The 15,336-nt window shown below is 48.7% G+C and overlaps 2 protein-coding genes across 2 annotated transcripts; both read left to right on the top strand.

Annotated features, from left to right (window-relative positions):
- Positions 1-90: 90 nt before the first annotated feature.
- Positions 91-6,922, top strand: LOC119284594 (calcium-dependent protein kinase 1-like). The gene is made up of 8 exons (XM_037563730.1): positions 91-1,834; positions 3,926-4,464; positions 4,557-4,611; positions 5,513-5,623; positions 5,716-5,948; positions 6,117-6,324; positions 6,402-6,461; positions 6,556-6,922. The coding sequence occupies exons 1-8, from the start codon at positions 155-157 to the stop codon at positions 6,736-6,738; spliced, it is 3,069 nt and encodes a 1,022-aa protein (XP_037419627.1). The 5' UTR covers positions 91-154; the 3' UTR covers positions 6,739-6,922.
- Positions 6,923-11,619: 4,697 nt separating this feature from the next.
- On the top strand, positions 11,620-13,746 carry LOC119354360 (F-box/FBD/LRR-repeat protein At1g16930-like). The gene is made up of 4 exons (XM_037621096.1): positions 11,620-11,935; positions 11,992-12,794; positions 12,873-13,007; positions 13,135-13,746. Exons 1-4 carry the CDS (start codon positions 11,620-11,622, stop codon positions 13,546-13,548), a joined length of 1,668 nt encoding a protein of 555 aa, XP_037476993.1. The 3' UTR covers positions 13,549-13,746.
- The last annotated feature ends 1,590 nt before the right edge of the window (positions 13,747-15,336 follow it).

Here is a 15,336-nt window from a genome sequence, read left to right as displayed (position 1 = left end):
TGAGCTGGCGAGGTGGGCCCGTGTTGCCAGACTGCTCGGTCGTAAATAGAGGTACCGGTTGATCCGTAGCCCCCCTACGCGGTGTGTCTCCATTCGCAAAAACCCTAGCACGAGCAGCGCCGCCGCCGCAGCAATAAAGGCGTCGCCGGAGGAGATGAGTGGAGAGGGGGAGGGGGAGGGGGAGAGGAGGGTGCTGGACATCCTCGCGGGCTCCGACGACGACTCGGACGGCCCCGCCGAGGACTACTCGAACTTCCAGATCGACGAGGGGTACGCTCGCCGCTACGAGCACAAGAAGCGGCGCGAGGCGCTGGACCGCCTCAAGGAGAAGAAGAAGAAGGAGGCCCTCGTCGCCGACCCAGACGACTCCGACGACGACGACTCCGACGACGAGTCGGACGAGGACGAGGCCGTCGCCGCCGCCTCCCGCCGCGTCGACCGCCGCGTGCTCCAGGTCATCCGCCGCATCCGCAGCGGCGACAGCGCCATCTTCGACAAGGACGCCAAGGTGTACTCCTCCTCGTCGGAGGACGAGGACGAGGACGGCGCCGAGGGGGAGCCCAAGGAGGGGAAGAAGGCCAAGAAGGAGCGGCCGCTGTACCTCAAGGACGTCAACGCTCAGCACCTGCTCGAGGAGGGCCCCGAGTTTGCCGCGCAGGCTGGCCGCGGCAGCAAGTATGACCGGATTGCGTACAACGAGCTCCAGAGGGACGGGCTCAAGGAGTTCCTTGAGGCGGAGAAGAAGGCATTGGGGGATGGCGATGATGAGGAGGAAGATCTGTTCAAGGCGAAGCAGGCTGAAGGAGATGGTGGCCACAGCGAAGAGGACGAAGACGAGAAGCAGACCGAGGAGCTGTTGGGTGAGGTTTTTGGGGATGATGACAAGCTGGATGACAATGAGAAGTTTTTGAAGAATTACATCCTCAATAGGCCCTACCTTGAACCAGCGCCGGAGAAGTTCTCGCTGGATGATATCCAGGAGGTCTCACAGGAAGAGGATGTGATCGAAACTCAGGAGGACTATGAGGATATTTATAATAAGTTGGGGAATTATAAATTCCGGCATGAGGAGGTGGAAGCTTCAGAGGGAGTGGTGACTGATCGGGTAATGGGACATCCCCGGGTTGTTGAGGGGTCTGTGAGGAAGAAGGAGAGCAGCAGAAAGAAGCAGCGCAAGAGCAAAGAGGAACGGCTTGCGCGAGCCAAGCAGGAGCAGGCAGAGGAGCTGAAGCATCTCAAGAATTTGAAGAAGAAAGAGATTGCTGAGAAGCTTGAGAAGATCCGGATGATTGCTGGAATTGAAGGGGAAGCTGCCTGTAAGCTTGGTGCAGATGACTTGGAGGAAGATTTTGATCCAGAGGATTATGACAGGAAAATGCAGGAGATGTTTGATGACAGCTACTATGGTGCTGATGAGGTTGATCCTGGGTTTGGAAGTGGAGATGATTTGGATTTGGTCAAACCTGATTTTGACAAGGAAGATGAATTGCTTGGGTTACCTAAAGATTGGGCACCTGATGGTAAAGAAGGGTCTACTGCCACTGGTGAGAAGAAGAAAAATAAGGAGCTTGCAAATGGTGAGGAGGAAGGCGAGAAAAAGAAGGGGAAGATCTCTCTCAAGGACAAGGTGGAGCTTGAGAAGGAGCTTGATGAGTATTATAAGCTAGACTATGAGGACACCATTGGAGATCTGAAGACACGGTTCAAGTATAGGCAAGTTCAGCCAAACAGTTTTGGACTGGAGACGTATGAGATACTGCAATCAGATGACAGGGATCTGAACCAATATGTATCCATGAAGAAGCTAGCACCATATAGGGAGGATGAATGGCAGGTGACTCATCATAAGAAGCTGAGCAAAGATTTGATCCTTGGAGGACAGAAGATAGAGGGCAAGAAGGTCAAATCTCACAAGAGATCTAAGTCTGGGGAAGGCCCTAGTTCTGGGAGGCCAGAGACAGATAAGCCAACAAGTGAACAAGAAGAAACTGATGGCAAGACAGAGTCAAAAAGCAAGAAGCACAAGACTGGGAAGAGATCCAGGTCCGAGGATGGTCCTGGTTCTGAAAAGGCAGAGGAAGTCAAGTTGACAAGTGAGCAAGAAGATGCAGATGCCAAGACAAAGTCAAAGAAGAGCAAGAAGGCCAAGACTGGCAAGGAATCCAGGTCGGAGGAAGACCCTAGTTCTGGAAAGCCAGAGGAGGGCAAGTTAACAAGTGAAGAAGAAACAGGTGGCAAGAAAAAATCAACTAGAAGTGAGCGAAGGAACCGTCGAAGGAAGGAGTTGAAAATATCCAGGGACAGACAGGGGGCATACGGGCTGATAGATCTGAAGAGTCAGAAGAGCAATTGATTTTGGGGATTCAGCGTAGTTCATATGGAAACTTCAGTTTTTCGATGCACCTCTCTGTGGGTGTTGCCGTGGTGGAAACATTTGCTTGGAGCCATCAGTATACTATCTATGTAGGATATTGTCGTCTAATCTTGGAAGTTATGAACCCATTGTTATCCTAGTAGCAACCTATTTGTGTGTGAAAGTTTTGAAGGCAGTCCGTTCGTGAAAGATATAATTTCTTTGTTTTGCTGTTGCAGTTTTATTTCTCTTGTGATGTTCAGTTTTATTTCGCTTGTGATTTCTTGATGAGTGGTTTAAAGCAATGGTTATCTTTCTAAATTATCATCGCATCTCTATGATTTGACAGTTGAAATCACATACGCCCTAGTAGTAGAAAGTACCTGTTCCTCATGACATCGATTACATGGTACTCCCTCCATCCCATAATATAGGACGCTTTTTGACACTTTACACTAGTGTAGTGTCAAAAAATGTCTTACATTATGGGACGGAGGGAGTAGTAACTAATAGCAATAATACACTCTTTGTTTCCTTGAGCAATCTTGTTAGTTTCATGCATAAACAAATACCCCACTGTTTTCTCCATTTGTTTAGTACAGCATTGCCAGTAGTTGGGACTGCTTTTAGGAATTGCCTTCTGTGCAGTCTAAAATGTAATTGAGTACTGTAATACCAAGTCAGATAGATAGATCAACTGCAAAGTGGACACAGTTGCTCTACTGGGCCTCTTCTCTGCAATAAAAAATGGGTTCTGTTCAGGCACAATATGCTCTCGTGTTCACCGGCTGAAGAAGAAAGCTCCATCAATCAATAATAGTGCATGAGAAAGCAGTAACCTAGAACCAAGTCTGGCCTCACCGAGTGAAGACCAAGTCAAAGTAGCAGCCCCGGCCCAGAGCAGTGGCTAGCGACCAGGTCAACACAATTAGCATCTCCTCAACCATCATCTGCTCTGCTCTTGTCATCTTGCCCTCTGCAAAAAAAGGAAGTACCTGGTGAGTTTATTCCCTTTTGCTGGTTGTTGGCACATGTCCCTTTCTTCTGCCGTCACAATCTCCCCACACCCCCTCCGTTATGCTCTCTGTATAATTGCCACAGGCAGATGTTTATATATGAAGTCCCTATCAGCTCCACAACTACTGTTTCCAGTTCCTGCTCTGCTGTTCCCCAATCTCCCTTCTCTCCCCCTCAGAGACACCTGCGATCAGTTTGTTCTTCCGCTAGCAGTGCTTACCGTTTTCATTTCTCGTGTGAAGCAGGTCGATTCGTGCCGGTTCACCGCCAGCCCGGTTGCTCCTGCCCTCTAAGGCTCTAGGGGCCTTACTGGTGTTTGCTTCCTCAAGTTTCAGGTTCTTTGGTCAAATAGCCAGTTGAAGCTGCTCTTGCTGCTGCACAATGTCAACAACTGAAAGCAGAAGGCTGTCCGATGACTATGAAGTTGCGGATGTCCTTGGCCGAGGCGGTTTTTCCATAGTCAGAAGAGGTGTGAGCAAGTCTGATGATGGAAAGACCCAGGTCGCAATAAAGACTCTCCGAAGGCTCGGCCCTGCGATGATGGGGATGCAGCAGGGGTCAAAGGGCGCGCCGAGCTCGGGCGGCCTCCCGCTGTGGAAGCAGGTATCCATCTCCGACGCGCTGCTCACCAACGAGATTCTTGTCATGAGGAGGATAGTGGAGAACGTCGCGCCGCACCCGAACGTCATCAGCCTGCACGATGTGTACGAGGATGCGCACGGCGTACACCTCGTCCTCGAGCTGTGCTCGGGTGGCGAGCTGTTTGACAGGATCATAGGGCGCGAGCGGTACTCGGAGTTTGATGCGGCCGCTGTTGTTAGGCAGATTGCTGGTGGGTTGAAGGCTCTTCACAAGGCCAACATCATACACAGGGACTTGAAGCCAGAGAACTGCCTCTTCTCGGACAGAAAAGAAGATTCCACGCTGAAGATTATGGATTTCGGTTTGAGTTCTGTAGAAGATTTCAGTGACCCGGTTGTGGCGCTGTTTGGGTCGGTAGATTATGTTTCACCAGAGGCACTCTCGCGGCAAGAGGTTTCGACTGCAAGTGATATGTGGTCTGTTGGGGTGATTCTGTATATTCTTTTGTCCGGGTATGTTGGTCATCCTGTCTTGTAGGAGTAGTAATTTCCTTGGCATGATTTCGTCATTGCAGTTTGCAGACTTTGATCTGTATATATTTCAGGTGCCCACCATTTCATGCTGCAACTAATCAAGAAAAGCAGCAAAGGATCCTGCAAGTAAGCATTCCTCTTCCTCTCAACTAACATCTGAGGAAAATGTCCTCTTTTTTCGGAAATGCAAAATGTTCTTCAGTGGTGGTTAAACTGGTTTGGATTTTCATTGTGATTCATATGGGGAAAATGTTGTGCAGTGATTGGTTTGAAAATGTTGTGCAATCTTAACCCTGTTAGTATTTCTACAACCAGCTAGGACAATGTTGATTGATTATGTAGACACACTTGTAGTGGGAAGGGAGTTAAATCAGTTTCCCGGAATGATCTTTGCATTTTCTTGTGAAACAGAATCACCGTGCCCGCGAATATAATATTTGTGGTTTATAAGTTCTGTAAACGCTCTTCCAGTATAAATTATGGGTGAGGCATTTTGATTCAGTCTGCAAAGTTAGCATGAGTGTCCACCTTCTGTCAACTGGTTTGGAGCAATTGACCTTGAATAGTACAGAGACATGACTGCCAATCATTGCTGAATTTTATTCTTCTGTTAGTTGTTGCTACTTGAATTCCAATTTGTCTTATCTGATGTCCAGCTCCAGACTTCCAATGGGCAAGTTTCTTTGAGATGTGTGAGTCAGTAGCTAACTGGAGATTCCTTTGAGCATGCAAACAAAATATTTTCTTAGAGAGTGAGCCAAAATAAGGGCCCTTATGGATATCTTTTTTGCGAGTATTATGATGTGGGGTTAATTGAAGATTGTGTCGTAAGCCACTGAAAAAGGAATTGACACCTTTTTTTCTTTGAAGAATTAAGTCCCCAAAACTAATAGGTGTCTGAAGAACTTGAGCACTTGAGTGTCTATATATACAAATTCCCTTGATTGCTTGCTTCAACAAAGAACCCACCAATCTTGCACTAGTCAGAGTCTAATCTAATGTCGTTTGTTTGATGTGCTTCTTTCAGGGTGAATTCAGTTTTCAGGAGCATACATGGAAAACAATAACTTCATCAGCCAAAGATTTGATTTCCAGTCTGCTTTCCGTTGAACCTTACAAAAGGCCCACTGCGAGTGATGTCCGTCTCGTGCTCCCTTTTTGCTCTTCGCACTCTACTTATTAGTCGATATAACTGTAGTTAACTGTGGGCCCGTTATGATGAAAAACCAGCTTTTGATGCATCCTTGGGTGATAGGAGACTGCGCCAAGCAAGATCGCATCGACGCAGAGGTTGTCTCGAAACTGCAGAGGTTCAATGCTAGAAGGAAATTGCGGGCAGCAGCAATAGCCAGCGTCCTGAGCAGCAAAGTGGCATTGAGGACAAAAAGGCTGAGGAGTCTTTTAGGAACCCATGACCTTACCTCGGAAGAGCTAGATAACCTGAGGCAACATTTTGCACGGATGTGAGTGTCCAATCTTCAAAATATTGTTTATTACTTGAACAGTGACAACATTTCTCAGTTAGTGACAAGATGAATAGCGTAGTTGTGTGTTTCTTCAATCAGTACATTTGATACCGGCTATATTTTGGCTCAATACTTGAATTTATCTACAAAGTGCTCCTGTTGCAGATGCGCAGATGGAGAGAACGCCACACTAACAGAATTCGAGCAGGTGCTGAAAGCAATGAAGATGGACTCGCTGATCCCTCTAGCTCCTCGTGTATTTGATTTGTTCGACAACAACCGTGACGGAACCGTGGACATGAGGGAGATCCTTTGCGGGCTCTCCAGCCTGAGGAACTCGCGGGGCGACGACGCTCTGCGGCTCTGCTTCCAGGTAAACCCCAAAACAGCGTGACTCTACTGGAGAAGGTTCTTGTGATGATGATCTGACCAAAAACACTACTGTTTCAGATGTACGATGCCGATCGGTCGGGCTGCATCAGCAAGGAAGAGCTGGCTTCGATGCTCCGGGTAAGCAGGGCAGACACAGAGACACTACACACTACCTGTACTGTACCAGATCAGATTGTTGTTCTGAACACAAACTTGTTGCTGTGGCTGCTAGGCGCTGCCTGAGGAGTGCCTCCCGGGGGACATCGCGGAGCCGGGGAAGCTGGACGAGATGTTCGACACGATGGACGCCAACGGCGACGGCGAGGTCACCTTCGACGAGTTCAAGGCGGCGATGCAGAAGGACAGCGCCCTGCAGGACGTCGTCCTCTCATCCCTGCGACCCGGGCAGCAGTAGACTTCTCCATTTCAGATCGAATTTGTACTAGCTGAACGTGCAGTCTCCTGCCTGAACTCTGTCTTTCCCTCCACCGGCTGCTGTAAAATGGAAAGGGGAACAAAAACAGTAGATGCTGCGCCGTTTGTGGTTAAACACTTAAACTCCTGCACGATATTTATTTCTAAGGGAGCACATATTCATCTGGTCTGGTGCCTGAGAACGTTCTTCAACCTCCAGCCGTACCTTCTCTGGTCTACCTTCTAGCATCGACCGACCACCTCGCTGCCCCGTCATTCCCTGGCCTCCCCCACTCGTTCTGATGCCGCCTCCGACCATCCCTACAAATCTGTACACCGACCAGATTTCCTTGATGACCTGCACCCTCTCCTTCGACCTGAGACGTCGCAGCTTACTCTGTCGTTGCCTCCGATCATCCCTCTAAACACGTACCCCGTTCAGATTTCCCTGACAACCCGCACCCCTCCCCCTCCTCGACCCACACTAGTCGATCCGCTTCCTCGCCTCCGGTTGGGACGAGCTTTTCTGCCGCTGCCTCAGACCACCCGTCTAAACATGCATTGTGACCAGATTTCTCCGATGACCCATACCCCTTACCTCGATGTTAGGAGGCTCCTGTAATGTGTCGGTACATGGGCCTGCTCCCTTCGACAACACATGAGCGGGACCTGGGCGTACGCCACATCGAGCGATGCTTGCTATAAGTACCAACGAAGGCAGTATTTAACAAAAAACTACCACAATTCATGAAACCGTGTCTATAAACTATCACTTTACAAACTTGTGCGAAAAACTACCATTTTTTCACTAATCTTTGACTAAAAACTACCATGTATGAAAAATGCCCGATTCAACTTGTTTAAACTCGATTATGAAAAAATAAAAACGCAATCAGGTCCCTGCAAAGACACGGAAAAAAGCAATCGGGTCCCTGTTGCCGGCAAGCTCATTCCCGCCTCCGCCTTGGCTAGCAGGTCACTGGAAGATGCCGCGCAGCCGGAACCTGCCGCGCGACGAAGCAGATTGGGGAGCCGCCGGTCGTCGGGTAGCAGTGCGCAAGGCGGAATCTCTCCCACCAGAGCGCACGGCAGGCGACCGCCCCGAGCACGCGCACCTACGGAGGAGAGAGGAGGCATAGCCGGGGTCGACTCCGGCTGGCAGCTCGTCTCCATGCAAGGGGCGGGCATGCTTCCGTGCGGCCTAGCGGCGAGCACGGCGAGGCTGCAGCACTGCTCGCTGGGGAGGAGCTTGAATGTGATGCCTCGTCATGCTCCTCGGCGCGGCAGCCGGAGACCTCGGCCCGGCAGCCGTGGCCTTGGTTCCGGCACTGCACGGACCTGAAGCCGGAGAAAGAGATCGAGGCGGCGGCAGCCTTCACCAGAGGCGGAGAAGATGAAATACTCCGGCGGCGCTGTCATATTCGAGTTTAATTTCGTCCAAATCAGTCGTTAGTGTTTTTTGTCAAAGATTAATGAAAAATGATAGTTTTCCGCACAAATTTGTAAAGTGGTAGTTTGTAGGCACGGTTCCACGAATTGTGGTAGTTTTTTGTTAAATACTCCAATGAAGGAGACAACAAATAGGCTATCCAGGCTTGGATCAGAACGGCAAGGGCGCGACATCTTTTTTTCTTTCTTTCCAAATTGTATTAGAGAGAGATAGAGGTGTATCTATGAGCGTAATACAAAAAGTGAGATCCAGACCCTAACATCATGGTATCAGAGACCACCTACCATCCCTCTTCGCCGCCACCGCACTGGAAACCTGGCTCTAATACCCTTTTCACTGCCCCGCTAGTCTTTTCGATGTCTCCTTTGTTGCTACTTATAGTAAGCATCGGTTGATGTGGCGTACACCCGGGTGAAAGACCGTGGATGTCGCCTAGAGGGGGGGGGTGAATAGGCGCTTTTAAAATAATTACGGTTTAGACTTGAACAAATGCGGAATAAACCTAGCGGTTAATTTGTCAAGCACAAAACCTGCAATAACTAGGCTCACCTATGTGTACCAACAACTTATGCTAAGCAAGATAAACCAGTAGGTGATAGCAAGATATATGACAAGAAACAATATGGCTATCATAAAGTAAAGTGCATAAGTAAAGAGCTCGGGTAAGAGATAACCGAGGCACGCGGAGACGACGATGTATACCGAAGTTCACACCCTTGCGGATGCTAATCTCTGTTTGGAGCGGTGTGGAGGCACAATGCTCCTCAAGAAGCCACTAGGGCCACCGTAATCTCCACACGCCCTCGCACAATGCAAGATGCCGTGATTCCACTAAGGGACCCTTGAGGGCAATCACCGAACCCGTACAAATGGCAACCCTTGGGGGCGGTCACCGAACCCGTACACTTTGACAACCCTTGGGGGCGGTCACCGGTACCCGTCAAATTGCTCGGGGCGATCTCCACAACCTAATTGGAGACCCTGACGCTTGCTCGGAGCTTTACACCATAATGATTGAGCTCCGAACACCACCAACTGTCTAGGGCGCCCAAGCACCCAAGAGGAACAAACTCAAGGGTACCAAGCACCCAAGAGTAATAAGCTTCTCAACTTGTAACTTCCACATATCACCATGGAGAACTCAAACCGATGCACCAAATGCAATGGCAAGGGCACACGGAGTGCCCAAAGTCCTTCTCTCTCAAATCCCACCGAAGCAACTAATGCTAGGGAGGAAAATGAGAGGAAGAACAAGAAAGAGAACACAAAGAACTCCAAGATCTAGATCCAAGAGGTTCCTCTCACATAGAGGAGAAAGTGATTGGTGGAAATGTGGATCTAGATCTCCTCTCTCTTTTCCCTCAAAAACTAGCAAGAAACCATGGATGGATTGAGAGTTAGCAAGCTCAAAGAAGGTCAACAATGGGGGAAGAACACGAGCTCAAAGGATAAGGTTCATTGGGGAAGAAGACCCGCTTTTATAGGGCCTCCCGAATCCAACCGTTATGTGCTCAGCCCGCACACGAGCGGAACCGCTCCACGAGCGGCACTACCGCTCAGGTGGAAGAAACAGGGAAAATGAGCAACAAAACATGAACCTTGGGGTGGTAGTACCGCAGGAGACATCGATACTACTGCTGGGTTAAGCGGTACTACCGCTCCCTTTGGCGGTACTGCCGCGCAGAACGAAGAGTAAAGGGAAAGAGGGAACCTGGCGGTACTACCGCGGAGGAAGGGCGGTACTGCCGCTAAGGAGCGGTACTGCTGCACTACTGCCGCAGCGAGGTACCGCACAATTCGACACAGAAAAAGACCCCTCGAAACGACGCGGTAGGGACTGTTGAAGAAGGTCTCCTGCCTAAACTCTGTCTTTCCCTCCACCGGCTGCTGTAAAATGGAAAGGGGAACAAAATCAGTAGATGCTGCGCCGTTTGTGGTTAAACACTTAAACTCCTGCACGATATTTATTTCCAAGGGAGCACATATTCATCTGGTCTGGTGCCTGAAAACGTTCTTCAACCTCCAGTCGTCCCTTCTCTAGTCTAACTTCGCCTCCTGCGACCACCACGCTGCCCCGTCCTTCCCTGGCCTCCCCCGCTCATTATGCGCCCTCCTATGACCATCCCTCCAAACCTGCACACCGACCAGATTTCCTCGACAACCTGCACCACCTCCTCCGACCCGAGACGTTGAAGCTTACTCTGTTGTCGCCTCCAACCATCTCTCTAAACATACCCCTTGATGAGATTTCTCTGATAACCCACACCCCTCCCCCTGCTCGACCCACACTAGTCAATCTACTTCCTCGCCTCTGTTTGGGACGTCACAACTTGCTCGGTCTCTGCCTCAGACCATCCCTCTAAGCGTCCACTATGACCACCAGATTTCTCCAACGACCCACACCCCCCCTACCTCGACGTTAGGAGGCTCCTGTAATCTGTCGGGACATGGGCGTGCTCCCTTCGACAGCACATGGGTCGGGCCCGCACCACATCGAGCGATGCTTGTTGTAAGCACCAACAAAGGAGATAACGAACAAGCTATCCGGGCTTGGATCAGAACCGCGACTGCACGACATCTCCTTTCTTCTTTCTTTCTTTCCAAATTGTATCAGAGAGAGACGGAGGTGTATATGTGAGTGTACAGAAAGTGAGATCCAGACCCTAACATCGTGGTATCAGAGACCACCTACCACCCCTCTCCGTCGTCGCTGCACTGGAAACCTGGCTCTGATACCCTTCTCACCACCCAGCTAGCCTTTTTGATGTCTCCTTCGTTGGTACTTATAGCAAGCGTCGGTCGATGTGGCGTACATCCGGGTCCGCCCCATGTGCCATCGAAGGGAGCAGGCCCATGTACTGACAGACTACAGGAGCCTCCTAACACTCGACCATATTAATTAATCTGTTTCCTCAGCTTCACCTGGGACGTCATGACTCACTGCCGCTTGCGGCACTGTCCCCTTCTCCAACGAGATCTTGGCTCGGCCTCGTCGCGATCGACATTCCTTGCTCCCATTTGTCACCTCACCCCCGCCTTCGGCCTCGTTGCAAAATTCGACTGCCGCAATTGTTGTCTTTTGTATTTAAACAAGCAGGTAGCACTACAAAAAACAAACAAGCCGTGAAGCAAAAAAGACCGAGCCTTCTGTTTTTTTTAAAGGAGCTCAAACTATTAAATGAGACTTCCCTTAAGTGTGAAGAAAAACTAAAATGGTCTGCTGCACCTAGACAGGTAAGTTGGCGCCAAAACCTCATGGAGTTGCCGCCAAATCGTCCATTTCATTTTCTGTTCCCTCACGAGATGGATCAATCTAAACCGTTGATTTATTTGGACGGTGGCCAGCAGCACGATGCTGAACAAAACCCTCGGTCCCCAATCCCTCGATTTGTTCCCCATCCTCCACCACGACATTCCCACAAGCCGCCATCCATGGAGGCGGCGGCCTCAGCTGCTGTTGCGGCTGCCAAGGAGACGGCGCTGGCTGCGGCTGCTGCGGCATCGGCTGCTTCCAAGGAGGCGGCGGCGGCGGCTGCGGCTGTGACGGAGGCAGCGGCGACCGTCAAGGAGGCGGCGGCGAAGGCTTCGGCTGCTGCGTTAAACGCGAAGGAGGCAGCGGCCGTGGCGACGGCTGCAGGGGAGGCGGCGGCTGCCGCCGCCGCTAACGTCGCTGCCGCGACGGCAGCACTGCAAGCTTCAAAGAAGCGCAAGTTCCATCTTGTCGACGACCAAGATCCGCCGGGGAGTGGCAACTCCGATGATGTTGATGTGGGGAGCGTCGATCTCACTGATGAAATTGATGGGGGAACGTCGATCACATAAGCCGTGTCCCCGACGCCGTCCTGGGCAGCATCGTATCTCTTCTCCCCACCAAGGAAGGGGCACGCACTCAGGCCATCTCCCGCCGGTGGCGTCCGCTCTGGCTCTCCTCTCCTCTGAACCTCGCGTTAGACCGTGGACCCAATAGCAAGGAATTGATTACAAAGATACTCTCTGAGCATCCTGGCCCCGCACGCCGCTTCTCGGTCTGCATCTCTCAGAACGACGACAAGATCGAAGGCTGGCTTAGTTCCCCAGCCCTGGACAACCTAGAGGAGTTCGAGCTTACCTACACGTTCTGGGGCAACAACAAGGACAAGTTGTGCCTGCTGCCATTGTCCGTGTTCCGCTTTTCGCCCACTATCCGCGTGGCCACATTCTACGGCTCCCATTTCCCCAACTTGATCGCGCAGCTGTCCCTGAAGTTTCCGTGCCTCAAGCAGCTGACCTTGGAAAGGGTCACCATCTCGGAGGACGTTCTCCAGGGCATGCTCTCTGGCTGCCCTGCCTTGGAAAGCCTTGAGCTGATGAAAGTTTTTGGCATTGATCGCCTTTGCATCAGCTCCCAAACTCTTAAAAGTTTACGCTTTTTCGCCGGCTGGACCAGTCAAGGTCTCTTTTTGCATGAGTTAGTCATTGAGGACGCCCCGTGCCTTGAGAGATTGCTACGTCTTGATCCAGTGGGCACAAAGTCCATAAAGATAATTGGTGGGGCACCTAAACTGGCGATATTGGGTATGCTGTCTGAAGATATATCTGAACTCCACCTTGGAAGTTCAGTTTTTCAGGTAGCAGCAGTGTTCGTCAATTGCAATCGACATTCTTATGTGCAGGCTATTATTCTTATATCTGCCATTTTTTTGCAGAAAATGATTGCTGTCAGTTTGACCACCAAAATGCACACCATGAGGGTTTTGGCTCTCAGATCTACTGGCCCTAATTTGGATGCAGTGGTTAACTTCCTCAAGTGCTTCCCTTGCTTGGAGAGGTTGTATGTCATTGTGAGTATAAAACATAGTTGTTTGCGTTAAATTTCAGTTTAAGCATTTGATTGGCATGCAATCTAGCCAACTATTGTATTGCTAACCTGCTGGCAATTTCTTGTGTGTTTTTTGTCTTTATCTCCAGTTCAAGTCATGGGAGGTTATCAATAATGTCCGGAGTTATGATCCACTGGACCCAATTGAATCCCTTGAGCTCCATCTCAAAAATGTGGTGTTGAAGAATTATGACGGCACCAAGAGTTCATCTATTGACTTTGCCAAGTTCTTTGTTCTGAATGCAAAAGTGCTAAAGGAAATGAAAATCACATTGCCTTACCACCGCCGGCACAGATGGTTTGCTAAGCAATTCAGCCTGCTACGAGTCAGAAGTAGAGCTTCTCAAGATGCTCAAATTGAAATGAGATGTGGCAGTCACGAGTATTTCACACACATCAAGCGTACCCATGATTTGTCAACTGACGACCCCTTTGACTTGCCCTCCATAGGGTGCTCAAAGTGTAAAGAGAAGGGTCTAGGAGATGCGGTATACCAAATTTAAATAGAACATTGGGCTGCCAAGACCACCAACCTGTGGTGCTAGCCAGTAAGCCTCCAAGCCTTTCTCTGATGTAGTTGGTGCCCATCCTGAAAATTGACTTGCCTTCTTTTCAAAGCCCAAGCTTTTGTATCTAGCCTATAATGTTGTCCCAGCCGTCTACTTCATTTAGCAATGGAATGTTTTGTGGCCCACTCAGGATTTTACCAGGACAAAGGAGGTGGTGTCCAAGCTCATGCTTCAAATCTCAATTTGCGTAATGTATTTTCTGTTCTATCGCGCTTGAAACGGTTCATCAGTAGTTTATTTTATGTTCTATTGCGCCTAAAGGGGTTCCTCAGTGGTTTATTTTCTGTTCTATTGCGCTTGGATGCTGGTTTTTAATCTGTTGTGTTTAGTTTGTAATCCTCGTATCTTTGCTGTTCGGTCTTGTATCGTAAGCTAGTAACACCAACCGTTACTACATTTTTTTTATACATGTATGGTCTGGAAGTCGCAAAGCAGAGTACCGCCTCCTCCCATAAGCAGAGATCCATAAATTGGCATGAAAACACATGTGCGATGGCAACAAATATACTGCCCAGCATACATCTTTTCGTATGGATGGTGTCCTGTGATAGTCGTTCCTTTACATGCTGAACTTATTTTGCAATTCTATTGTGAAACCTAAGTCTGAAACGACTCCCAGTCTACCACTGAAATGAGATTCAGTTAGTTGATCGGCAGTCCTACACTCCTCCCAAGTTCTGAAAATGACAGTCCAGTAAGGTACAACCATCACCTTCTTAATTTATTGGAGCAGCAGCTGCTGTAAGTTTTAATTAAGAAACCTGGAAAAACAGTTTTAATCAAGATACAACTCAGAATTTGCAGCAGTCTATTATAATTATTCTCAACTCAAGTCAGTTTATGTTAACAAGTGAGGCACACTACATCCTGTTTGTTTACCCATCCTAATATTGTTGTCTGGTTTATGTACAAGTGCTGTGTCAACTGAGCATGGAGAATTGAACTCTCTAGTTCCCGGCTTAATCTGTCTCTGGTTGGTCACCCCCTTTTCTTCTGCTTTTGTTCTCAAACTATCTTTTCTGCTGAGTGCCCGTGCGTTGCCACGGAATAATAAATAAAAGCTATATAGAGAGATTGATTATCTGCATTTTCTGTTCTACGAATGTATTTATCAAGGGTATTTTGTATGTGATGCCTGACTATCTAACAACAAAATTTTATTTTCCCCTTGTTTTACATTAATGTTATTGTGTGTTTCACATAAAATGACCCATGTTGTATCATATAAAAATAAATGTTACTCCTGAAATACCATGATGCAGTTTCTCATAGTTCAGGCCGCATATAAAAATAAATGTTATTAGATCCAAAGTTCAGGCAAAAATCGTAATGATATATGACTGCAGTTTCAATTTAGTGAAACTAAATTAGAAAAACTAAAGCACAGGGAGGGAAGGAGAGTCGCTGCATTGGTATTCCATTATTATATTTGATGTAAGTTCTTCCCTCAAGTATGCTCCTGTTGTAATGTCAAGGGCTATGTATTCCAATTTCTAAATACACATGAGATAATATAAAGGTTAAAGAAATATGACCTACTTATTCTATTTCTCAAAGTTGAAGCACAAATGAAAAGAGTACAATTCATGATTGCCATAAGCCAAAGAGTACAATTCATGATTGCCATAAGCCAAAGAGTACAATTCAAGATTGCTGCAAAGTTCCTTAACATTGCCATCACCTCAGTTTTGTTACTTTTCTTGACAATATACTCCTGAAATC

The sequence above is a fragment of the Triticum dicoccoides genome, chromosome 1A (genome assembly GCF_002162155.2).
Source record: "Triticum dicoccoides isolate Atlit2015 ecotype Zavitan chromosome 1A, WEW_v2.0, whole genome shotgun sequence".
In the NCBI taxonomy this organism is placed as follows: Eukaryota; Viridiplantae; Streptophyta; class Magnoliopsida; order Poales; family Poaceae; genus Triticum; species Triticum dicoccoides.
The sequence above is the reverse complement of the archived record's forward strand: the minus strand, read 5'-3'. Positions and strand labels throughout refer to the sequence as shown.